General features: G+C 50.5%; 1 protein-coding gene across 4 annotated transcripts; it reads left to right on the top strand.

Moving 5' to 3' along the window:
* Positions 1–322: 322 nt before the first annotated feature.
* TMEM268 (transmembrane protein 268) lies at positions 323–26,631 on the top strand. Of its 4 annotated transcripts, none has more exons than XM_008152104.3 (9): positions 323–480; positions 4,891–5,079; positions 9,318–9,427; positions 11,918–12,025; positions 13,057–13,206; positions 17,698–17,808; positions 19,897–19,977; positions 21,073–21,261; positions 23,835–26,631. In XM_008152104.3, exons 2-9 carry the CDS (start codon positions 4,971–4,973, stop codon positions 24,012–24,014), a joined length of 1,038 nt encoding a protein of 345 aa, XP_008150326.1. In that variant the 5' UTR covers positions 323–480; positions 4,891–4,970; the 3' UTR covers positions 24,015–26,631. The 4 variants fall into 4 exon arrangements, with proteins under 4 accessions (XP_008150326.1, XP_054583331.1, XP_054583330.1 ...); XM_054727356.1 differs by having other exon boundaries at positions 11,915–12,025; positions 25,901–26,631; XM_054727355.1 differs by lacking the exon at positions 323–480 and adding an exon at positions 1,320–1,611 and having other exon boundaries at positions 11,915–12,025.

The raw sequence follows: 26,631 nt of genomic DNA, 5'->3' as shown, positions 1-26,631 counted from the left end.
CAGTTTACCGAGGATGATCTCAAAAGCCGAGACCCGGGGGGCTTAGAGCTCAGGTAACCTGGTCCCCACACCGATGATCTTAATGACACAGCACACATACAGTTTTCCTATAAAACACAGGTCCCTGAGAAGGTTCTGATCCCCGATATTGCCTCATCCACCGGGTCCCGTGACTGTGTTCGGCGGGGGCTGGACCTCGGAGGTTAAGTTGCTGCTCAGACAAGGGACAGACCACACCGAGCCTCCCAGAGGGGCCGGAACTTGTCCCGGAGGGCCACCCCCACCCCCACCCCCCCGCCCCTCACCCCCTGCGCCCCAGAATCGCTGCACGTGGTCGGCGAGCGCGGAGGCGCTTCCTGGCGTCCCGGGAGAGCCCGGGCTGACGAAAGGCCGCTCCCAGGTCGGCTCCGCCGGCCGCGCGGGGCGAAGGCTTCCCTCCCGACCCCGAGGCGAGCCCCACGGGCGGCTCCTACCGGCGGGGTGAGTGCGCGGGGCGGCCCGGGGGCGGGCCCGGGGAGGGCTGCGCGGCGCGCGTGCGGCGGGCCGGAGGCGGAGGCGGAGGCGGAGGCGCGGAGGGGCGGCGGCGGCCCCGACCTTCCGTGTCCCCGGGCGCGGCGGCGGCGGCGGCGGCGGCGGCGGCGGCGGCGGCGCGGGGGGTGAGTGTGCGCGCGCCCGTGGGGCCGCGAGCCCAGATTGGAGCCGCGGGCCGGGGCTGCGCGGCCGCCCGGGGCCCCTTCCTGGCTGCGGTCAACGCGGCGGGCGCGTCCAGCTCCTTCCGGACGCACTCGGGCCCCTTCCTCCGCGTCTTGGGCGTGGGAGCTGCTCTCGGGCGGATCCCAAGAACCGGTGGCCCGTGGGGGGTGATTTCTGGGGTGAGGGAGACCCCGAGACAGCAGACCCAAAGCAGGACTCGAGGGCAGTGACGGGGGCCAGACAGAGCTGCCCAAGGCCAAGGCCAGGCTTGGGGGTTACCCCCAGCATTCGCTGAATGAGCCCGGTTCCGTGTTGGCCTCGACCCCGATTGGCTCCCTGACCTTGGATCGTTCACTTTCATTTTTGGGTCTTAATGTTCTCATCTGTAAAATGGAGAACTTGGGCCCATTGTTTCCCAAGGCTTTTTCATCCCAAAACGTCTGTGACAGGTCCTCTTAGGGTTTCTTGGGACTTTGCAGTTCAACAAAAACAAAACCTGACTAGTAAAAACTGGGATCTTTCTTTCTCTCCGAACCCTCCCCCACTTCTCCCGCTCCCCCCAAGCCCCCTTTCTCAAATCTCAGGGAGGCGTCTGGTTCCTGGGGAGGCTGGGCACTCAGTGTTTGCAGAAATGGAGACCTTTGTTCAGCAGGACTTAAGGACATCTGCCTTTGCAGGGACTTGCCACCTCGCAAAAAAAGACAGATAACTGGAAGTTGTGGTTAAATGCAGACTCATCAAAGGCAACTTAGAAAACTTGGAGGAGCTGGGTGGGGGATGGATGGCCGGTTCTTTGCAGGAGCCCCAGAGCTACGCTCACTCCCCAGCTCCCCCTCCACCCCATGCTTGTCTCTTCCTCCCATGTTCCCCATGGGACCGGATCAGCCCTGGGCAGGATCCTGAGCTCAGCACACGCTGGTAGGTAAAGGGTCAATGTCTGCCCGTGGCCAGTCTTGCCAGCACCCCTCCTGTCCTTTGCATCTGATCTGTACCTCTCCCCTTCTTGGCAGTACCTCCCTCACCTCCACCTCTGCCCAGCCTTCCCGCCGCCCCAAGGTGCTGCTGCCCACACCCTCTGACTGCTTTGCTTGGTCATAGACTGTTTCTTCTTTGTCTTCCTCAGAGTTTGTCTTTTCCATCAGATGGTGAATCCCCCGTGGGGAGGGCTGAAGAGGGACTTACCAATTTTATTTCTGGTTTTATAGTGGAGAAGGCACGGTGCCAGGCACTATTTCTTAGGGAATGTCTCTGGAGTAAAAATAACAGCTATATTCCTTCAGTGATTCCTCTTTGCCCAGCCCTGCTTGGAGTGATTTACTTGGAGGGACTCTTGAAGGCCTCGCAACAACTGAGTTACTATTATTATCTCCATTTGCATGCAGAGAGGGGGCAGAGAGAAGTTAAGTAACTTGCTCAAGGGCACACAGGTGGGAGGTGGCGGCACTGCAGGTTCCTTTGAGCCTTTGCTTTAAGTAGCTGTCAGTGGAAAATGGATCTAAGGACTATGTTTTCCTGGTGGGCCTAGGAGGTGAGCAGGTGAGGCAGGGAAGGGCTTCAGTGATTGCCAAGTGCAGGGCAGACATCCTTGGGTTGTTGTTGCTTTCATGTCTCTTGGGGGTACAAGGTAAGAGGAAGGAAGTAAGGGGTGATAGGACTGACTGGTAAATGCTCAACAATGTTTGGGAGTACCTGCTGTGGGCCAGGTGAGGGGCGATGGTCCCTGCCCTCCCAGAGTGCGGCATCTCAGGTGCAGGCTGGAATTTGTTGCTAGATCACACCTTGCAGTCCCCCTCAACCCCTTTCCTCCCTCCCTCCCTCCCTCCCTCCCTCCCTCCCTTCCTTCCTTCCTTCCTTCCTTCCTTCCTTCCTCCCCCTCCCTCCCTCCCTCCCTCCCTCCCTCCCTCCCTCTCTCTTTTATATTTTTTTACAGGTGGTGTAAGGGACAGGCCCAGAGATACCCGGACCTGGGTCCTGAGGCTCAGAGGCATGGGAGTTATGGGCTTGAACTCTGGAGCCAGATGGCCTGGGCTCACCTGCTGGCTCCACAGCTTCTAGCTTGGGCAGGTCTCTGGGCAGGTCTCTTCACATCTTTGACCCTCAATTTTCTCCCCTGTGAAATGAGAAAATCCTATGAGGAAAGGGGCCTGATTGTGCAGGGTACTGGATGTTACGCTTGTATTTCTTTCTGTTATCCCCACAGCAGTTATGCCAGGTAGGCCCATGAACCCATTTTACAGATGAGGATGGCTCAGGGAGTTAAGTACCTTGACAGTGAACATCACAGAGCATGCGAGTGGCTGAGTGGGGATTCTCGTCCATGCTCTTTGGCACTGACGTCCTCGCTCTTTCCCCAATAGTTTATTGCCTTCTTGCCTCAGAGCCTGATACAGGGAAGTAAAGGCTCATTTTTGCATATTCTTGGCCCATGGAAGGGGCTCCCATGTGGTCTTTCGAAGCTTAAAGTCAGGGCTGGCTCAAGTGCATGCGGTCTGCTCAGTCACACATGGTTCCCATTTTGTAAGGCCCCCACTTGGCTTAAGGCTCTGCTGTCACTGTCTTGAAATTCTTCATCATTTTTTTAACAAGGGGCCCCACATTTTTATTTTGCATTGGGCTCCACAAAGTATGCATCTGGTCCTTTTTAAAGGACCGAGAGGGATGGAAGGTGGTGAGGGAGTGGGAGTCAGGTTCTCATTTTTAGGGGAACTGAGCAGGGGCGGGCACCTTGGGCCAGCTTGGAATCAAGCAGATGTGTGCTGAGCGGACACTTCCTGGCTTCCCCAGTGTCGAGAACCCTGGCAGCAAAAGACAATTTTAGTTTTGTTTTGTTTGTTTGTTTTTGTTCTTTTTTAAAAACAGGCAGGGCTGGTGTGTCATCCCAGGAACTTAGGCATGATTTTCCTTGGGGAAGGGTGAGTCTTAGGCCCCAGGTGGACACATCACAGACAAGGTGTGCGGGTTCCACCCAGAGTGTATGGCACTATAGAGACTGCACGTTGGCATCAAGGAAATACCCATTTCTGCTTTTGTTGATGAAGTGGCTAAGGGTCATGCCCGATGCACGTGCCAAGGTCTTTCAGTGCTAAGTGCCAAGAGGATGCATGGCTCCCCTCACTCGTTTTTCTTCTTTTTTTTTTTTTCCTATATATAGATAGCAGGAATTATTTAACTGACAGCATTTCCATTTCCTCTTTGGCCTCCTGGAAGCTCAAAACCAAATTCTTAGATCAGGCATGACAACTGTGTCAAACCTCGCAACAGCAACAACCAGAGATGGTATTTATGGCATGTGTCCTTCGTTCCATGCTGTTAAACGTCCTTTATTCCTAGCATCCTATCAATTCTTTGCAGCAACCCTGTGGGGAAGGTCACCACTGTTTAAATATAGGGAAGCTGAAGCTCTTTGAGGTTAAACCACCTACCCACGTTTACCTAACCCAGTGATGGCGAACCTGTGACACGCGTGTCAGCACTGACACGCGTAGCCATTTGTGATGACACGCGGCCGCTGAGGCGGCCGCATGCCGAGGATGAAACATTTGCGAAATAATGTTTTTTCCTCAAAGTGACACACTACCCGAGTTATGCTCAGTTTTTTGGCGACGTTTGACACACCAAGCTCAAAAGGTTGCCCATCACTGAGTCCTAACCCGTACGTTGTAGAACTGACCTTTAAACTGGTTAGCCTGACCTTGGGGTTCATGTTCTTGAACCCAAACCTCTGCTAGGGACCCTGGTTGCCAGAATATCTGGCTATTTTTATTCTTCATGGTCATAACTTTAAAAAAATTTTTTTTCCTCACCATCCTGATTTTCTTTATCATTTGTATTTTGCAATGTCTCTGGGAAACTCTTTGAGATTCTTCATATGAACAAGTCTCCCCATGATGAATGTACCTGTGCTGCCCATGGTAAGGGAATGGAAATCCCACAGGCCTGGGAGTGGGGCCCCGGCAGCTCCTGAGTTTCCTGACTCCCCGATGCGCCTGACCTGGAGAAGCCCCGCCAGAAGGGAAGTTCTCAGCAGTCGAGGTCTGGAAGGGTTTTAGTTCCCCTCACTCGCCCTGAGAATGTTCCTCAGCATGAGCAGAGAGACCAACGTCCAGGGGAAGAAGACTCCAGTTGCCTCTCCCTGGCCTGGTGATGACTTTGGCTGGGGAGCCCGGCCTGAAGTTCTTTCTTTGCTGTTTCCTGAAGGCGAGTGAAGCTGAGCTGGCTGTTCCAGAATGAGCCAGAGCGCTGAGAAGGGGAAGTAGACCCCCCGCTGGTTCTCTGCTATGGCCTGTGAACCGCAGATGGGCCCTGGCGGGGCGGCCGGCCCCTTGCCCACCTCCTCTCCTGGCTGGAGTGCCCTGCCGGCGGGGAGCCCTCCTGGCTGGGGGCAAGGTAAGGCCATGACCTCAATTCCTTTCCCCCCGCTGCTACTCTCCCCAGGATCCTGAGTATGGAGGGAGGGCAGTGGAGGGACACAGAAGTGCCTGTAGATGAGGGTGGGCATTCGGGGACTTGTTTCCGGGCCAGTGTCTGTCATCTCTACCCATTCTCTCTGTCACTACCTCCTTGGATCAGGCCACCATTACCCTCTGCTTGGATTTTTGCTGTAGCTTCCTAGCTGATCTCCTCCCCATCTTGCCTCTTTTAGCCATTCTTTATTTTTATTTATTTAAATATATATATTGATTGATTTCAGAGAGGGAGGGAGAGAGATAGAAACATCAATGATGAGAGAGGATCATTGATCGGCTGCCTCCTGCACGCCCCCCACTGGGGATCGAGTCCGCAACCCGGGCATGTGTACTGACCGGGAATCGAATCGTGATCTGGTTCATAGGCCGATGCTCAACCGGCCGGGCTGCTATCCATTCTTTATGTGGCACCCAAAGAGATCTTTATTTATCTTCAAAGACTTTTCTTTTAATATTCCATGAGCGATCTTTTTTTAAAAAAAATCTTTATTGTTGAGAGTATTAAGATGTCCCCGTTCCCCGCTCCTCCACCTGGATCCCTACCCGCCCCGGCCTTCATCACCCTATTGTCTGTGTCCATGGGTAATGCATATATGCATATAAGTTCTTTGGTTAATGCCATGAGCTATCTTGATTGTATATTTTCCAAAGTACTTTTCCTGCCACATCTTCCAAAAGATTCCATTAGTCTTCCCAGTGCAATAAAAGATGCTGGGTTCTAGTTCTGTCCTCACTTCTTTTTTTGAGAGCACTGTATTCCTAATGACTTTAACCTTTTGCACTCGGATATCGAGATTAAAATTACTCTTTGAATGTATCAATAATTTGAAATATAAAAAAATCCAAATAAATAAGTTTGTATGAAAAGAAACTCCAGTTTTTTATTCTACTGCTGCGCTTTGTAAAATCTGGGGTATTTAAAAAATTAAATCCCGAGTAGAATAAAGGAATCAAGGAAAAAAGCAAGCGAGTGCAAAGGGTTAATACATACATTATGTAATAAGGAGAAACATTTACAACTATCAGAACCATTTGCATGAATTTTGAACGGAATCAGCATTTTGTGGGTTTCCAGAAAAGCAGCAGTTTGAACTCACGACTTGGTGACAAGCACGTGTCTGCTGAGGGAAGGGACGAGAGGGCACAAGGGTTCCTTTTTTTACTGCTGTTATTAGGAAAACAATTTACACATACACAACAGTGGAATGAAACGGAATGAAGTAATTTTCCTTCAGAACTTTAAAGACATTACTCCACTGATTTTTGGCAAGCCAGTTCTTATTCCTTTGTAGGAAATTGCCCCCTCCCCACACACACTCTCTCTCTCACACACACACACACACACACACACACACACACACACACACACACATACTCACATACACACACACACACATACTCACACATACATACACACTCGCACACACACTCACACAGACACACACACACAAGCACACACACACACAAGCACACACACACTTCTTTGGTAGCTTTTCAGATCTTTCCCCCTAATCTAGGTGTGAAAACAAGTCTTTCTAAGTGGAGGAATTGCTATTTTCACTTTAAGGAGCAGATGAAAGAGATGATTGCCAAGAACCCAGGAACTCTGGTTCGGAGGCAGACAGAAACCGTGGAGAGTGTTTGCATTGCTCGGGCAAACATTTGTTCAGTGGCGAAGCGCCTGCTGGGGGAGCGGTTCCCATTCTCCGAGTGTGGAGTCCAAGCCTCCGTGGGCTCCCCATTCCATGCTGTGTGATGGAACGGGGAGCTAGTCTGGGCCCCGTCCAGCATGCGTGCCGGCATTTTGTGTATTACCTTTTCTCCTCCTTCTCTTTCTTACTTTCATTTCCTCTGGTAGCATTGGGCAAGTTCCTTTGTTCATCTTTCAAAGGCTCCTTTTCTTTTCCATGATAATGGTGTCCACCTCTTAGGGCCCTTGGAGGAGTAAATGAAATCATGACTTGAAACCTGGTACATACTAAAGCAGGCGTCCTCAAACTATGGCCTGCGGGCCACATGCGGGTGTTTTTGCCGTTTTGTTTTTTTACTTCAAAATAAGATATGTGCAGTGTGCATAGGAATTTGTTCATAGTTTTTTTTAAACTATAGTCCGGCCCTCCAATGGTCTGAGGGACAGTGAACTGGCCCCCTGTTTAAAAAGTTTGAGGACCCCTGTACTAAAGGCTCAAATCCCAGAAGCTATTCTTATTTTACTTTATTGTTCTATTTTATCCTTATTTTACTTCATTGTTCTGTCTGTCCTTATTGTCTTTTTGCCTAGTTTTTCTCATTTGCTTATTATTATTTTCAATCCTCATCCCCGAGGATATTTTTTCTATTGACTTTAGAGAGTAGAAGGGTGGGTAGAGGATGGGAGGAAGGGAGGAAGGGAGGGAGGGAGGGAGAGAGAAAGAGAGAGAGAGAGAGAGAGAGAGAGAGAGAGAGAGAGAGAGAGAGAAGAGAAACATTGATGTGAGGGAAACATATCGATTGATTGCCTCCTGCATGCACCCCAACCAGGGGCAGGATGAACCTGCAACTGAGGTACGTGCCCTTGACCAGGAATTGAACCTGGGACACTTTGGCTCTTGGGCTGACACTCTAACCACTGAACCAAACCAAACCAGCCATGGAGTTACTATTATTATTTTTTAATCCTCACCCTAGGATATGTTTTTATTGATTTTAGAGAGAGAAGAAGGGAGAGAGAGAAAGAAAGAGAGAGAAGCATTGATCAGTTGCCTCCTACATGTGCCCCGACCAGAGATTGAACCCGGAACCTGGGCATGTGCCCTGACTGGGAACTGAACCTGCAACTTTTTTGGTGCATGGGATGATGGTCCAACCAATTGAGCCATCCGGCCAGGGCTCGCTCATTTGCTTATTTTTAAATCTAATTTTATCATTTTATCTTCTTAAAATTTATCTTTATGAAGCCACCTTAAATCCTTTCTGGTGTGGGAGTGAAAACAAATACAGTTGACCCTTGGACACACGGCTTTGAACTGTGTGGACCCACTGACAGGCTGATTTGTCTCAGTAATTACCTGTACTGTTTTCAATCCGTGGCTGGGAGTTTGCGGATGTGGAAGGCCACCTGTACACCATTTCATGTAAGGAACTTGAACATCTGCGGGTTTGGGTATCAGTGAGGGGTCCTGGAACCAGTCCCCCGTGGGTACTGAGGGGCAACTTAAGTTCCACTTGGAGCCAGAAGTTGCACTCGGATTTTCACACTGGGAGGGGTTTCCAGTAAGCCAGTGTGCATTTCCTACAGCTGCTGTAACAAATAACCACTGGCCTGGTGGCTTGCAGAACATGGGTTTACCTCTCAGGGTTCCGCGGGTTAGAAGTCTGACTTGGGCCTCACTCGGCGGAAGTCCTCGCCGTGTCAGCAGAGCTGCCTTCCTTCAGGAGGCTCAGGGGAGACGCTGGCTCCTTGGCTTTCCCAGCTGCTAGAGGCCGCCCACATTCCTTGGCTCATGACCCCTTCCCCCATCTTCCAAGCCAGCAGTGCTTTCTCTCTGTGCCTTCCTTCCGGTCACGTGCCTCCCGACTCTTTTGTCTCCCTCTTCCACTTTTAAGGATCCTTGTAGTTATATTGGGCCCACCCAGATAATCCAGGGCAGTCACCCAATTTACAGTGAGCTAATTAGCAACGGTTAAGTCTATCTGCAGCCTTAATCCTCCTCTGCCGTGTACAAAACACATGCACAGGTTCTGGGGAGTGGGGTGGGGTCCATTGGTCTGCCTACCACAGTTGGTTATCTTAGACTCTGTACCCACCGGGAAGGTAAGAGTTGAGCAGTGCTTGAATGAGTGTCTACAAATCACCTCCTCAGTGTAGTTTATTGTTGTCTCTGTTGAAATATCCCTTGGGATGGGGAGGTCACTAGCCCCCATTCTGTGTGGACAGCTCTCCTTTTGGGGAGGTTCTTCCCTACATGGTCTCCCATGGTGTCCTAATAGCCTCCACGCTCCGGCCCCCAGTTCTGCCTCCTGGGGGCTTTCCTGTCAACTCCGGTTCTTCTGTAGGGAATTGAGGACAGCCACCTGTCCCTCCTTGCCATGGGAAGGCTCTCGTGGCCAGAGGAGGTGGCAGGCTCATCCACAGTAGTAGTGATTGCTCAGCCAGGTGAAGCTCCTGTCTGCTTTCAGATCTCCGCAATGGCCAGGTCCTTACGGTTCTCCGGATCGACAATACCTGTGCACCCATCTCCTTCGATCTGGGAGCCGCAGAGCAGCAGCTGCAGACCTGGGGCATTCAGGTGAGTGCTGATTTGATTAGATCCTTACTGTTTTTCCTCCCTTCCTTCCTCCCATCCATCCATCCATCCATCCATCCATCCATCCATCCATCCATCCATCTGTCTATCCATCTATTCTTTCATCTAATTATTCACAAAATATTTTATTAAACATGTACCATATTCTTGATATGGTAAGGGAGAGAAGGGAGATGTGTTAGAACTGTCCTCTCTTCCCCATTATTTCACTTAACAGATGTGCATTTTGGATGCCCACTCTGCCAGGCACATAGCTGGGCACTAAACGCTGGGGAGGTGCATCGGCCCCAGTGCCTTTGCTCACACTGCTCCCAGAGCCCAGCGGGGCGATGGACATACGTCGGACGAATCCAACAGTCTGATGTTAGTGCTGCAGTAGAGGACTGTATAAGGCATGGAAGACGACCTGCACAGGAGAAAATGAGAAACCTGCCTGGTGTGCGGGCAGGGGTTCTAAAAGCCTCACAGAGGACCAGATAACTGGATCCGGGATCTTGAGGAAAAGTAGGAGTTTGCTGGGTAGATAGGGGGAAGGGCATTTTAGGAGAGGACACATTATAGGATTCATTAGCTGATAATGCAGTACCTTTAAGCATAGTGATTCGAGGTCTAGGCATCACAGATCCATAGCTCTGAATGCAGATCCAGCTCACCTTACTGCCTGTGTGGCTTGGGACAGGTGACTTAACCTCTCTGAGCCACAGTGTCATCATCGTGAGGGCAACATTAATACCTGTGACATAGGGTTCTTGTGATGACTGAGTGAAGTAATGCCTGAGGGACGCTGCACTGTCTCTGGCACATAGTAAATGTTCAGTAAATTGTAGCTGGTGCTGTCGTTATTAAGTACCCGAGCTGCGCTTTTCTTCCCCAGCATGGGAGGCCTTTCCCTGCGCTTCCCAGGGAGGCTCAGTTATGGATGGGGAAGGTGCACTGCGAATTTTACCCTGCAGATTTTAGAGTTCACGTCTTTAAACGGAATTGCATTATTGTGTCTCACCCTTAAAGGGAAACTTTCCAGATGGATAGTACTAAGCCCACATCAGCACAAGAGCTGGTTTATCTCCCCACGTTTCCTTCCAGCCTTTGTTGAGAAGAACATTTTTCTTAAATAGTTACCTTTAGATGGGGTTCTCTTCACCCATGAACCGTTTACATACTGTCCTGCTGTGTTCCCACACAGCACCTTTCCTGGTTAGATTCTGTTTTCCTTTTTTAAAAAATATGTTTTCATTGATTTCAGAGAGAGGAAGGGAGAGGCAGAGAGGGTAGAAACATCACTGGTGAGAGAGAATCCTTGATTGGCTGCTTCCTGCACGCCCCACACTGGGCATTGAGTCCGCAACCCGGACATGTGCCCTGACCAGGAATCGAACTGTGACCTCTTGGTTCATCGGTCGACACTCAACCACTGAGCCACACCAGCCAGGCCAAATTCTGTTTTCTTAAGCAGTCCACTCTTGTGGGGCCTTTTGCACTACGGCATTATTGTTTGGGCAGGAAGATGCGAGTTTTCAGTACTTTGGGCTGTATTAATAGTTACTGATAGTGCAGTACTGATAATAGCACTTGTCCACCGTGGAACCAGCACTGGGCCAGCATACACATACACTTAGATATACATATCTGTCCAAGAAGACAAAACCAACTGTGGTAGGCAGAACAAAGGCCCCCAAAGATGTCCAGATGATATGTATAAACATAGTATATACTGGTATATACTTACTGTATAAGTACTGTATTATTTTATTTAATACTAGAGGCCCAGTGCATGAAAATTTGTGCAAGAGTAGGCCTTCCTTCCCCCGGCTGCTGGCACTAGCTTTCCTCCGGTGCCTGGGACCTAGGCTGCTTCCTTCCTCCGGCCGCCGGCAGGCACCCGGGACCTGGGCTGGCTTCCCTCCGGCCCCGCTTCATCAGGAAGGATGTCCAGAAGGATGTCCAGAAGACGTCTGGTCTAGTTAGCATATTACCCTTTTATTATTATAGATGCACACCACCCCTACAAGGTGGGCACTCTTATTATCCTTGATTTACAGAAGAAGAGTCTGAGGCTCAGAGAAGTGCAGTTCCTTTCTCCAGGTCACACAGCACATGAGTGGCAGGGCCAAGGTTTGGACCCAGGGCCAGCTGACTCCCAGGCCTGTGCCTTAAACTTTAGGCTATCCCGGTCGGCCATGAGATACTGAGCCTCGGCTGCAGGGATCCCTCTGTGGGATGTCCTCCTGGCTTTTGAGCCGCCCCACCTCACCGGGGATGCCTGACCTTTCCTGAGCCGGGAGTTGCGCCCTGTGGTCGCCATCAGAGCTCTGAGCTCCTCATTCTGCCTCCGGTCCAGCTCACAGCGAGCCGGATCCCCCTGCCGCATGATAGTCATGTGAGCTGGGAATGACACGCTTGCTGGCGGGAAGGAGGTGGGGGTAGGGGGTTCTCTGTGGCTGACTGATCTCTTTCTCTGGGGTGGGCAAGCAGGTCCCGGCTGACCAGTACAGGAGCTTGGCTGAGAGCGCCCTCTTGGAGCCCCAAGTGAGAAGATACATCATCTACAACTCCAGGCCCATGCGACTGGCCTTCGCTGTGGTGAGGAGGGAGGTGGGCCCACACTGTCCTGCTGTTGCCCCTGTGGCATTGCTGGATTTGGCGTCCTCTGGTGAAGTCTGTTGATGTGGATGCTGGTTTGGGGGCTGGTGGCCCCGCTGCCTGGGAGAGGGCGGCACCCATGAACCTGGATCTGGTATAGGGAATTTATGGCAGGGAGTGTGACCAGGTCTCCATGTAGAGGATGGGAGCAGGGTTTACTGGGGGCAGAGCGTGGCATTGTGGATCTGCAGACCCAGCACTGAGGCTCCGGACTCGGCCTCTGGCTTTGGTCAAGACTTCTCTCCTCTCTGGGACTTGGTTTCCCCATTTGTTAAACAGATAGGTCCATTTTAGCTCTAATCATGTGTGTACACACATGTGTATAGGTACATATAAACATACATATATACAAACACACACATGCATACATATCTATGACGGAGCCAGTATTTGAACCCAGGCACTCTGGTTCAACCGCTCTTAATCACTGTGACTTGTTGCTCCTCTATGGAAAATGGTCAAATAGCACTTTTAACCCCTATGTCCTGCTTCTCAGGAAGGAAAAGGGACGGCAACTGGCTTTCATTAACTTTCTAATAAGTGCTATGCTGTTAACATATGTTATCTTATTAATCCCTATATCAGCCCTGTGAAGTTAGTATCATCCCCATTTTACAGATGAGGAAACTGAGGCTCGGAGCGTTGTTATAACTTGTCCAGGCCACATAGCTGTTGAAGGATCACTGTGGGTTTCTGCCTCAAATTTCTCTCCCTCCCAAGTCCCCTGTCCTTTTCTGTTTTATTTAAAATCAGTGCAAGCAGGGATTTGGAGTAACTATTCTCACCCCATTTTCCCACTTCCACTTATGATCAAGGAACAAGGGCTAATTCTCACAGGCCCCCATCAGTCTCTCACGGGCCCTGTGAGCTCCGTGCATCTAAGGAGGTGTCAGAAGTATGTCCCCTTGAGTGGAGCTGCCTTGCGCGAGGACTGGCGTTCCTGACCTTGCTCTTGCCCCGGCTTCCCGCAGGTTTTCTATGTGGTGGTGTGGGCCAACATCTACTCCACCAGCCAGATGTTTGCCCTGGGGAACCACTGGGCGGGCGTGCTGCTCGTGACCCTGGCCGCACTGAGCCTGACGCTGACTCTCATGCTCATCTTCGAGAGACACCAGAGGAAGGTGAGATGTCCGGGGACCCCAGCCACGTCCCCCTGGAGGGCTGTGCGGGCAAGAGGATCCCCAGTCAGAGTTTTTCCTTTCACCCGCTTCAGCAAATTGCTGCAACCTTGACATTCACACCGGCCCCTGTGCCCAGTGACTCAAAGAAATTAAGTTACATGTGTGATTAAATCCTCCCTGTCTTTCCTGTCGGATCCCTGTGGGTTGTTTCTCTGGAAGCAAGCTGTGTTTTGAGAGTCTGGGAGGTGAGAGAGGGCACAGAAAGCCAGTATTTGTGTGGCACTTAGAGGTTACTGAGTCCTGTCACTCGCCTCCTCCCCCCATGCTCAGGAGGGCTCTGAGCGAGGAGGGGATTACCGAGGATGGGGTCCCTGAGGCCGAGGGTTGAGGGAGCTGGGTGGGTGCTGGCTCTGTGCTCTGTTGACAGTCACGTCTCGTTTAACTCAGCAGCTAGGCAGTGAGTGGGTGGTCAGAATTAGGTCACTTGGCCCGATCCCACTGTGAGTGGCGGAGCGGGGGTTCAAAGCCCGAGACCTCTGATTCCCCATCTCATTGCTCCCTCCCAGCATATGTGTGGCTCGCTAATGTATTCTGCTTCTTTAACATACTGATGGGCACTTCCTATGTGGTTGATCGTCTGTTAAAGGCTTTACGTACATTAACTCATTACTAGTAAACCTGTCCAGTAAATCTCTGGGTAGAGTCTTCGATAGTCACTTTACAGATGAGGAACCGTAGGCTCCAGAGGCTCTAGGCGTAGTCCAAGGTCATGCTGGCAATAAATGCAGAGCTGGAATTCAAGGCCAGGACAATGAGATTTCAAACCAACTTCTCTGTTAAGACCCGTCTCTCCTGGTATTTCATGGGTGCTGTGGCAGATCACCGTAAACGTAGTAACTTAAAACAACACAGATTTATTAGCTTACAGTTCTATGGTGTAGGAGGTTGACACAGCAGGGCTGCATCCTCTCTGGAGCCTCCAGGGAGACTCTGTTTCCTCACCTTTTCCTGGAGGCCGCCTGCATTCCTTGGCTCGTGTTCCCTTCCTCAGTCATCAGAGCCAGCAGTGGCAGGTTGAATCCTTCCCACCTCTTTGACTCTGAGTCTTCTGCCTCCCTCTTCCACTTTTTAAATTTTTATTTTAAAACAATATTTTTTATTTTAGAGAGAGGAAGGGAGAGGGAGAGAGAGAAAGAAAACAGAAACATCAGTGATGAGAGAGAATCCTGCATGCCCCACACTGGGGATCGAGCCTGCAACCCAGGCATGTGCCCTGACCAGGAATTGAATCGTGACCCCCTGCTTCATAGGTCTATGCTCAACCACTGAGTCACATCAGCCAGGCCCTCTTCTGCTTTTAAGGCTCCTTGTGATTACACTGGACCGCCTGGATAATCTGGGACAATCTCCCTATTTTAAGGCCAGCTAATTAACAGCATTACTTCCATCTACCACCTTTATTCCTCTTTGCCATGGAAGGGAACATGCTCACAGGTTCTGGGAGGAGGACTTAGGCATGTTGAGGGGTGCATTATTCTGCCTACCACACCTCTGCCGTCTTTTCAGTGCCGAGGAGGCTCTCCCAGCACCTGGCACAGAGCTGGATTTTGAGATCTTTAGCAAACACTCGGCTCTCGCCTGACTCAGGAGGAGAGGGTGGGGTGTTTGGGGTGTTGGGAAACGTGGTCGGGCTTTGGGGGATGAGTGTCATTTAGTGCCTGTGCACACAGGGACAAATAGGAACTTTATGGTTTAATCGTTCCGAAAAGATCTTTGACTTTGCACAGATGAGGCTGACAGAATAATGCTGCCTGGGGCTCTGTAGAAGCTTTCATGGCCCTTGTGCTTGGCCTATAAGAAGTAAATTGAGCTGGCTGTTCCTGCAGCTAGAAGCTTCTCTCAGGGAGGCGGGAAAAGCAAAGGATATGCTGCTTTAGCAGGAGCAAGCGGAACATTGGCGCCTGGCTAGCGCTTTGAGGATGCAGATGTAATTAATGCAGGTCAGGGAATGCCTATTGTGGCTCTATGCCTCCTTTTCCCCCTTCTTATTCAGCTGGTATTTACGAAGCCCCTGCAAGTACCAGGGAATGTGCCAGGCGCAAGGCACAGAGGCGAACAAGACCTGGTGTCTTTACCCATAGGTGCAGCATGGAGGCCCTAGGTACACAGTGACACTTCTGTTATCACTGTTTGCTCATTCAGGGAATCCCTCCAGGGTCCTCTCCTTCCTAGTAACGACTACCATTTAATGAGCACCTACTATGTGCTCTGTCTTTGGAACCTGATATCGATGCCCAACAACAGCCTGACAAGGAGGCAGGACACCTCTGCCACTTGGAAGTTATTACTTAACCTCTCAGGGCCTTAGTTCTCTCACTTGTAAAATGAGATGATAATTGTGGCATCCTCCACCCCACCCCCTACCCCTGAGATTGTTTGGAGAATTAAATGACTTACTACATGCCAAGTGCTCATAATCGTACCTGCTATAAAGTACATGCTCAGTAAGTGTTAACTGTTACAGTTATTGAGTCTTTTGGCCAGTGGGGAAAAAGGCTCAGAGAGGTTAAGTAACCAGTCCCTGGCCACACAGCTTCCTCAGTTCTTGCCTCAGCTCAAGGACTTCTTCCTCCTTGGATCCCTTGTCACTCAGGACCATGCATATCCCTCTTCCTGACCATTGTCACTCTTACTGTTAGTGGCCGACCTGCATCACGTAGCATCCTTGAGAGCCTTAGCACTTTGCATATACTGCCTGCTTCCCCTTGTTTGGGGCATTAAAATCCTCTCTCAAATTTGGAAGGTTTGTGGGGAAGGCAGGTAAGCCCCTGCTGTGTATCCCGTACAGAATAATGCACGTTGCTAGGGCATGTGGGAAGGTCCTAAAAATATTTGTTGCGGTCAGTGTGGTACAGCGGAAAACACTGCGTTCTCAATTCAGTATCATCATCAGAATGATATCATTACCTGACACGATTCGAGTGTTTATTCTTCCCAGGGTTCTGTGTGGATGAACTCATTTCATCCTTATTATAAGCCTTGCTATGACAGGGTGTGAGTATGTCCCATTTGGAGATGAGGAGATGGGGGCAGAGACATAGTGAGTAATTTGTCCAAAATTATGCAGGTAGTGAGAGGTGGAGTCAGGTGATGCAGGTTTCTGAAAGGGGGAATCACCCTTGCAAACACTCGAGGGGCTTAATCGCAAGGAACAACAACAGCCTCTAATTATTGGACTCGAGAGTCTAGGTCAGTGGTCGGCAAACTCATTAGTCAACAGAGCGGAGTTTGCCGACCACTGCTCTAGGCGAAACAAGACATAATCATTCCTTGATTTTCATAGTAGTGGCATTCCTGGAAAATTCACTGTATTTTAAACCTGTTTGAAAACAAACGCACTGTAGGTTTAAATGTAAAGTGGAGTTAGGTTGGCCAGCCAGAGAATGATGAGTAGAATTTTCACCCAGAGGACATTTTTAGTCCAGGTTGGCCAGGAGACCGTTCTGTGTGGGATTGTCTCTCATGGGACGTGGCCTCTGTGGGAGGCACGCAGTTAGCATCCCTGGCCCTTGTGCCTAAGGGCCAGCTTTGCCAGCCATTCCTATGGCAGCAGAAAGAGCTTCTCACATTTCCGAAAGCTTCCTAAGGGGGTCCCGCTCTTTTGGGAACCATTGTCCTTATTGAGCTGCTTTCTAATGGCATCTGAAGCCCTTAGAGGGGGGGTCTCTTCCCCAAACCAGCACTGTGGACCCTGACACCCTTCTCCTCCCTTCTCCCCAGCCTGCTTAGCTTCTACCTTGTCAACTAAATCTATCATGTCATTGGTTTGGGTGGGAAAAGGAGACAGAGTTGTAGAGAGCCCCTATGCTCCACTGAGGGCCAGGCACTGTGCTAGATACTTCAGAAAGTAGGTGCCTTATAGACGTAGTAGGTGCTTTACTGACACAATAAATGCCCAGTCCCCCACCCCCATTCTTTCCCCTGCCAGCCCCCTCCAACTCTCCTCTATCTGCCCTCCATCCCCCCTCCATCCCTCTCGATCCCCCCTCCATCCCTCCTTCATTCTCTATCCCGCTCCATCCCCGCTCCTCCTGCAGATACCTATGGCCCCTGACTGTGTCCCAGGCACTGGCCTAAGTGCTTCACACACACACAAACTCAGTTCAGTCTCACCACATTCCTAGGAGACAGAGACAGTCTTTTTCTTTGTTCTAACGGCTGAAGAAAGCAAGGCTCCGGGAAGGGACATAACCTGTCCAGGGCCCCACAGCCCGGAAGTAGCAGAGCTGGGCTTCAACTCTGCCTGACACTGTTGAATTGATTGTCTCAGCAACGCCACAATCCCATTTGATAGAGAGGACGTGGATGTGTCTCGAAGAAAAGGACTGTCCCGTGGTGTCTAGGGGTGGGGTGGGGTGTGGTCATTTCTGGTGCCCGAGGGCTCCCTGGCAGCGTGGAGGTCTGGCCACAGGGCTGGTGTTTGTCTTACAGGCCAACACCAACACGGACCTCAGGCTGGCGGCTGCCAACGGAGCCCTGCTGCGACACCGGGTGCTGCTGGGCGTGACGGACACGGTGGAGGGCTGCCAGAGCGTGATTCAGGTACGTGGCTCAGAGAGACCTCTCCTTGACGGCCCACTTTTGGGCTGATGGGGAGTGGTGGCCCCATGTTCTCCCAGTCTGCGCAGTGTCTGCCCGAGTCTGCTAATAAGACAGTGTAGGCAGCCCTTCTCTTCCTCCCTGCTCCGGTGTTCCTTCCTGGAGACTCTTCTCTGGGTGGTACCCAGCAGCCTGGAACCTCCATGGGGCAGGCCGGAAGGGAAGCTCAGAGACAGTCAGCATTTATTCAGCAAACCGTGGGGCCTCCTCTGTGCCAAGCACATGCAAGGCCCCGGGAGAGGCAGGTCAGATCCTGAAGGCATTGTCCACCTGGCTCGGTTGTTTTCTTTGCCCTGAGGACAGGGGGGAGAACTTAAGTGACTAGTATGAGGTCACCCAGTGGGTCCTGGCTGGACTCCCCAGGTAGGATGGCTCAATCTATTTTAGCACTGCATCTGCCCCTTGCCCGGTGGGAGCACAGGGTGGGCGGGTGGCGAGGACCTGGGAAGAATCTCCTTGTGCACATCACCTGTTCATCCTGCAAATATTTTTTAAAAAATATATTTTATTGATTTTTTTACAGAGAGGAAGGGAGCGGGATAGAGAGTTAGAAACATCGATGAGAGAGAAACATCAATCAGCTGCCTCCTGCACACCCCCTACTGGGGATGTGCCCGCAACCAAGGTACATGCCCTCGACCGGAATCGAACCTGGGACCCTTGAGTCCACAGGCCGACGCTCTGTCCACTGAGCCATACCGGTTAGGGCCATCCTATAAATATTTACTGAGAGCCTAGTGTGTGCCAGGCACTGCTCTAGACACACACAAATCCTTGTGTTTAGGGAGCCTGAGATGGTGTAGAGTGTAAGGGGGTCTTGACTGACACCTGGGGGTGAACTTGATGGCATTGTAAGATGTCTGGCAGTTCAGATGTGACAGGGAGACGGACATTTCCTTGGACCAAGGGTCCTTTCAGCCTCATTTGCCTCTGAATCCTCTTTATGGATTGGCCCATGGGGTGACTTGGCAAGTGTTAGTTGGAGGCATAGATGGATGGATGACCCATGAAGGGACACATCTTTTAAAATAATTGGGTTCTTTCATTTTCAAAGTAGTATCTTGGGATGAGGTGATACAATATCTTGGGTTTTCTTTAAAATCATTGGGGTGGGACAGGGTGGGGTGGGGGATGGAGGTGTCTGGGTGAGTGGTAGGTGGGGGTAGAGATGAAACAAGAGTACCCATGAAGTGATAATTGTTGAACCAAGATGCTGAGTAGCTGGAAGTTAATGACATCATTTGCTCAACTTTTGTATCTGTTTGTAAAATTTCATAAGGAAAAATAAAAGAAATTAACTTAAAAAGATGTTTCTTGAGGATGAGACAGTGGGAGAGATTAGTTGGCAAGAGGGGTGTGACCTTGGGTCTCATGGGTCGGTCACTGGGAGGAGGGAGGTCTGGGATCAGAGGAAGTGGTTGGAGGTGTGAGACATGGCTACCAGCTTCTTGCAGGATGTGGGTGAAGTGTGGCAGGTGTGGAGCTGTCAAGATGATGTGATGGATGGACATGGAGGATTTCGCCCTGGCAGAGTTTAATCTGGCTCCCTGGGGACTGTTGAGGTTGTGGCGGAAGGGGTGGTAACAGTGAGGTGAGAGGTCTTTGTCCCCTGCTCCCCTCCCCCCAGATCACCCACGTTAATGACCTCTGACCTGGCCGTGGGTAGTGGGGGGTGACAGCTCTGAAGGGTTTCATTTATTTGCATGTTGGATTCCAGACCGAAGGGCCCCTGAAGATGAAGGCAGTAGCCCTGGATGGATACGTGATGTCCAGGGCGGCTTGGAGTCTCTCAGATGCTTAGTGACTGTGGGAGGTGGGGTTGCAGCCTTTTGAGTAGATGTACGCACAGAGCCAGTTTTCTATGCAGAGGAGACTTGCTCCTGCATGGGGACTCTGGGAGAGAGCAGAGTGGCATGTTCCCGCCAGAGGCCTCCGGCAAGGCGCCAGGATACAGAAGACCATCTCAGGGACGGAGGGTTCAAGGTCAGGCTGGCTTTGAGCCCCAGGGCTCACAGCTTCTTCTTTCCCCAGCTCTGGTTTGTCTACTTTGACCTGGAGAACTGTGTGCAGTTTTTGTCGGAACATGTTCGAGAAATGAAGACTAGCCAAGAGGTAAGATGCCTTAAATGAAAAACAGACAAATAAACCAGGAGACCAGATTGTAGAGATCGCCTTGGCTCCATGGTGGGGAATGCCTACGGAGAAGTTACTTAGAAGGAAGGGCCCTGTCACATCAGTGGTGGTTTTGCCGAGGGAATGAAGTCTTTGTAACTAAGTAATCTCCTTTTCTAACTATTGGCATTTTCCACATTTCCTGTGGTGAGCATATGTTTGTTTATAATATAATAATAATGAATGCTAATAATAATAATGAAGATCCTGGTAGAGAAAAGTACCATGCATTTAGGTGGCTTTCACTTGTTCAAAATGCCTGCCCACCGTTTATAAATAAGATCAGGGAACTCTTTTTTTTAATATATTTTATTGATTTTTTACAGAGAGGAAGGGAGAGGGATAGAGGGTTAGAAACATCGATGAGAGAAAAACATCGATCAGCTGCCTCCTGCACACTCTCTACTGGGGATGTGCCTGCAACCAAGGTACATGCCCTTGACCGGAATCGAACCCGGGACCCTTGAGTCCGCAGGCTGACGCTCTATCCACTGAGCCAAACCAGTCAGGGCAGATCAGGGAACTCTTGCTCTGATTCCACAGATGAGGAAACCAAGGCTCTGAGAAGTCCTGTCGCCACCCTCGGGTGGTCACAGAGCCAGTTGGTGACTCCCGGTTTGGGACCCGGCCCTCCTGTCTCCGAGCCCTGGAGTCAGCCTTTCCCTCGGCCCTATAAGCGGTCTTGAAGTAAGGATTGTGGATTAGCCCTGATCCTGGCCCACTGGCTCCTGTATGGCTTTGGGCAAGGCCTTTGAGCTTCAGTTTGCTCATCTGCAACGTACAGGGAAAGTTTCCCCAGGCTGCTTTGAGAGCAAATGAGAGTATAAGGAAAAGTGCTTTAGGAGCGCTGAAAGACTGTACTTTTGTGGGGAATGACCTGATCTCTCCAACGTGGCTGAGTTCCACCTTCTCCCAGCGTCTGAGTCTGTAGAAGGCCCATCCATCCTCTGTGATCTGCAACTCAGGCAGCGCCTTGGCCTCCCACGTGCCACCCGACTTGGGACACCACCCGAGCGCCCTCTGTTTCCTTTGCAGTCCTTGCTGAGAAGGAGGTTGAGCCAGCTCTGCGTTGTCATGGAGACTGGGGTGAGCCCCACGACGATGGCGGAGGGGCCTGAGAACCTGCTGGAGGAAGCTCCTCTCCTGCCCAGCAGTTCCCGTCCCACAGAGAGGCCACTGGTGCAGACTGAGCTTCACCAGCTCGTTCCGGAGGCTGAGCCGGAGGTAATGGGCCCCCGGGCGGTTGGGCCACCTTCTCTCCTGGGATCTTTGCATAGACTCCGAGTGGGGACCTCAAGTTGTAAATTCCGAGGAACATGGCTTTCCTCAGTTGGTAGAGACCATATAGGTCTAGCCTACTAGTTTTGAATATTTTTTTCCTTACCCCCCAGCACTTCAGAAAATAGTTTATAGGAGTTATTTGTTACTCACTGGGTTTCTCTCCCATTTTTAATATCTTGGACATTCTTTTTGGCAGTTTCACTGGATGTGTAGTTGTGTGTTGATGGATCATCGATTGCCTATCCTAATCCTGAACATGTTGATGAATATTTGGGTCATTTTAAAATCTTTTTATCTATCTTATCTACTTGTTTTGCAGTTAGATATTTAAATCTTAGCCGGTATGGCTCAGTGGATAGAGCGTCAGCCCTCGGACTGAAGGGTCCCGCGTTTGATTCCAGTCAAGGGCATGTACCTCGGTTGCAGACTCCATCCCCAGTCCTGGTTGGGTGCGTGTGGGAAGTAACCAACCAATGTCTCTCTCTCACATCGATGTTTCTCCCTCTCTGTCTCTCCCCCTCCCTTCCACTCTCTCGAAAAATATCCTCCGGTGAGGATTAACAAAAAAAATATTTTTTTAAATTAAATCTTATATTCATCTCTGTTGAATCCCAGTTCCTCCAGCCCCAGAGTTCTGTTGGTCTTGCTAAGCCAGTGGTCGGCAAACCGCGGCTCGCGAGCCACATGCGGCTTTTTGGCCCCTTGAGTGTGGCTCTTGCACAAAATACCATGTGCGGGCGCGAACATACAGTGCGATTGAAACTTCGTGGCCCATGCGCAGAAGTCGGTTTTCGGCCTGGGCGAGTCTATTTTGAAGAAGTGGCGTTAGAACACTCAAGGGGCCAAAGAGCTGCATGTGGCTCGCAAGCCGCGGTTTGCCGACCACTGTGCTAAGCTATCTGCTGGGTTTGACCAGTGCTGGTAGACCAGAAATCTGGTAATGTGTTTGTGGCTTATGCTGCCCTCTTCTCACTATGAGGATACACCCACTGTCTAGGAAACAAACATGCAATGAGGAGTGAGCTCAGGCCTGGTGTGTGCAGGGGAGTGGGGGGCTTGCACATAGGACTATTACAAGAGAAAAAGATAAATATATTAATCTCTTTACTTGAACCCCATGGATTTTTTAAAAATAGTTATTTTAAAAAATATATTTTATTGACTTCAGAGAGGAAGGGAGAGGGAGAGAGAGAGATAGAAACAAAAACGATGAGAGAGAATCATTGATTGGCTGCCTCCTGCACGCCCCACACTTGGGATCAAGCCCGCAACCCAGACATGTGCCCTGACCGGGAATCGAAACGTGACCTCCTGGTTCATAGGTTGACACTCAACCACTGAGCCACGCCAGTCAGGCCCCATGGACTTTTTTTTTTAAAAGCACACAAAAGATGGATAATATCACGTACTCTATTGTGGCATGCATGTCTAGGTTTATGCGAAATAGCCTATTAAATATGATGGGTCTTTAAATTATATTTTCAAATTCATTCAAATCAATAGTAATACAATTTCCTGCTGTGAATATCAAATCTCAGTGTGTGTGCACATGTTTGTGAAGTAGCTGCCCTTATAACTTAGCGAGAAAAAAATATAATCAATGCGCATGTCTCAGCATGGGCCAGGCGTCGTATTTCAGTAGGAAATCCGTGCCTGTGAAAGACGGAGAAATAGTTATAATCTCTTATATTTCGACAGCTTTTTGTTTTATCATGCATAAAATTCTTTAGCATGCTTTCTGAGGTATGGATTAGTTTTTCTTCTTCTCTGATGGATGAAATAGCTTCTAAGAAGTCAGTTGACGTGCCCAAGGTCACAGAGCAAGGGAGAATGTGGCAAAGCCAAGGGCAGAAGCCAGGGGGTATTCTGTTCCTGCCCACCCCCATTCACTCGTGATTTTTTAAAAAAAATTATTGATCTTTTTACAGAGAGGAAGGAGAGGGATGGCGAGTTAGAAACATCGATGAGAGAGAAACATCGATCAGCTGCCTCCTGCGCACCCCCCCCACTGGGTATGTGCCTGCAACCAAGGTACATGCCCTTGACTGGAATCGAACCCGGGACCCTTGAGTCCGCAGGCTGATGCTCTATCCACTGAGCCAAACTGGTTAGGGCGTGATTTTTTTCAGTGTGTTTCCTTGACCTCATTCATTTTATAGGCTCATAGACATTGGAAACTGCCAACAGTGTGTGTGTATGTGATTGGCTGGGATAAATTAGTGCTAAATTCTCTAGCACTTGAGGTTCCGTAGTTTTTGTGTGCATATTATAATCGCCTATCAGCAGTTAGGCTACCCACTTCAGATATAAGGAAACTGAGGCTGCAGGAGCCTCACAGCGTCAATTGCAGAGCTGGGATTCCAGACCAGACCAGGCATCTTCCAAGAGCTCCAGACGAGGGCCTGGCCAGGTTCTTCCCAGTGAGCATCCCTGCCGGCCCAGGGGTGTGAGGACTGCTTGGCTTCCCCACGTGCACGAGCTGCGTGGCCCTCACTCTGCTTCCCTGCCTCTTCCAGGAAATGGCCCAGCAGCTGCTGGCAGTTTTTGGCGGCTACTACATCCGGCTCCTGGTGACCTCCCAGCTCCCCCAGGCAGTGGGGACACGACACACAGACTCTCCAAGGGTTCCGTGCCCCTGCCAACTCATAGAAGCCCACATCCTGGGCACGGGGTGCTGCCCGTTCCTGGCCAGGTGACCTAGGGACAAAGGTACTCATCCTCCTCCAGGACTGAAGGCACGAAGTCAGGGAGGCCTCAGGAGCCCAAGGTGGCCCATGGTGAGCCCTAGGCGAGGAGAGAAGCATCTGGGGACACTCTGAAGGGTGTGTCACATCAGCAATGGGGTGTCGTGCTCACTCCAGGACCCTGCACAAACGTGACTGTTGACCCCAGGCCTTTTCAGAAGCAGTGGTTGCCAGCTGCTCCCAGCTGCAGGCTACTCTCCGGGATGCTTGGAACTGTGGGCCTGGAGGGAAGGGCTGCTCTGCCATCCTGGTCACTGTCTGAACCGCCCAGCAAATGTGAAGGTGACCATCAACATTCGGTCTCTGATGATGCCCCCATCTCCACCCTCTCACGTCAGATGGGGAAACAGAGGCTCTGGGAGGAGGATGCTGCTCTGTGTGGGCACTGCCGTGGGCCTCTAGGATGACAAGGCTGCCTCTTCCCAATCTGAAGAAAAGAGGTCGATTCTCAGAATGGTCTCCTTCTTTGTAAGTTTTCTCCTGTATTTAAGGAAAAACAGCGGTACCTCTGCTTGTTGTCTGCCAGTACACAGGCTACCAGGAGACAGAGGAAAGAAACGAACAGCACGTAACTGTTAGTGGGGCTATCTGGAGAAGACCCGTTTTGAGGACTTACGTCGCTCAAAGGCCTGCGTGCTTGTGGCTGTGGTTTTATACTGCAGGTGGGAGCAACGCCCGGTGTCCTGGCCCTGGCACTGTCCTGGAGGAAGCATCTGCTGTCACTCGTGGATTCCATGAAGAGCTGAGGCTTCAAGATCTGGCCTTCATTTGCAATTTGGCCTCACCTCCCACAAAGTAAAAGGTTTCATAAGTTTTGCAGGACTGACACACCTATGCCATAAAAGCTGTTGGCTCCTAGGCATGCTTCAAAGCCCCGCCTTTCTCGCCCCATCTTGAGGAAGCTTTCCAACACAGCCAGGCCTGCAACTGTTCGCCGCCTTTTAAATTCTTGATGTAGCTGCTGCCTTTACTGATGTTTTGTTTTGTTGATTCTGTTTTCCTGTGCACATGCATATTTTCCTAGCTAGACTATAAGCTCCTCAAGGAAAAATACTTCACCTTATCTTTTGTGAATGGCGTGGTCCTGCTAAGGGGTAATTGCTTTGTCATCTCCATAGTAGCTTTTGCAAGTAGCTTTTTGTGAGAGCAAATGATGAGGTTGGTATAGAACTGGGTTCTGGTCCTGAACTGCCACTTCTAGCTGTGTAACTTTTGGCTGGACCTCAGTTTACCCATCTATGTAAAGGGTAGATTCCATGACTCTAAATGGCCCTTCCAAAGCTAAAGTTCTGGGAATGTCTTTTTATTTTGCTCCATTATGGCCCTTGGCTTGTCTAACTTTTATGCCTTCATGTACATATAGAAAGGTTCTAGAGCGGCAGTCGCCAACCTTTCGGACCTCACAGACCACCAGTGGTCCGCGGACCACCGGTTGGCAACCGTTGTTCTAGAGCCCCACATGGATGAGGTGTCCCAGACCTGATGCACCTTTGGACAGAACACTGGCCTCGCTAGCAGGAGACCTGGATTCTCACTCCAGATCTGCTGCTTCCTAGTGGCGTGACCTTGGCTAGGTCACCTACCCTCCCCGACTGTCATTTCACTCCTTTATAGATGGATCTGGTGAACATGAAATGTAATAACGTGGCTGACCTGCCATGTAAGAGTCTAAGAGTCTAACTAGGGCTTTCTCTGAGCCAGAGGAGAGAAATCGTGTGTAGAGCAGACCTTGGAAATGGCTGTTTTAGGCATTTCTCTTCAGCCAGCTTTTAGGGCAGCTTTGCTCAATGAGAATTATTCATGAAGGTGATTATTCCTCTCTTTGTCACCTGCCACAGAGGAAGTGTGGGCTGTGAATGTGATCAGTAGAAGCCCGTAGTTACCATCCAAGCATAAAATCCTGGTAAGTATAAGAACAATAAAAATGTGTGGTAAATGACAAAACAGCAGTTTTCCCAGGTTAGGGCTTACAGGGTCCTTGTGTGTCCTTTCCTCCGTTTCTGACGGTCTCCCCTGCTGGGTGGGGCATTCAGCTGCGCCACGAGGTACACGCTCAGCTTTCTCATTGAGGAAATTCTGTCATCTCTGTCTCGCCCACTTCACAGGGCTGCTGGGACGATCAGATTCCACAAATGAACGTGAACCCTGTTTGAAGGCCCTGTGTTCATGGCAGCCATGGCGATGGGGAAGGTGGGACAGTGTCTGAAGGGGGCGCTTGGGTTCTAGAGTCACACTGATTCCAATCCGAGTTCTCCCCACCCTGAGGTCTCACTCCTCCCGTGTGGAATGGAGATAGGAGTACCTACCTGGCAGGTTATCGTGAAGATAAATGATAGAAAAAATGTCAAGTGCTTGCAGCTTTGAGTTGCAAGCTTGAGAAAGAGCTCAATAAGTTGTTGCTATTTTTCTTAAATCTTTCACTGTCTTGTATATGGTAGGTGCCCAATGTACTAGTATATTTTTATTGATGTAGTAGGCCATTAACAGTTTATGTTTATTCAGTCTACATCAGACCTCAGTCACTCTAGCACCATGGGATATATTTATGTGAATAAAGATTCTAGTCAAA

Source organism: Eptesicus fuscus, chromosome 15, assembly GCF_027574615.1.
Source record: "Eptesicus fuscus isolate TK198812 chromosome 15, DD_ASM_mEF_20220401, whole genome shotgun sequence".
Lineage (NCBI taxonomy): Eukaryota > Metazoa > Chordata > Mammalia > Chiroptera > Vespertilionidae > Eptesicus > Eptesicus fuscus.
This window is presented reverse-complemented; position numbering and strand designations above follow the sequence as displayed.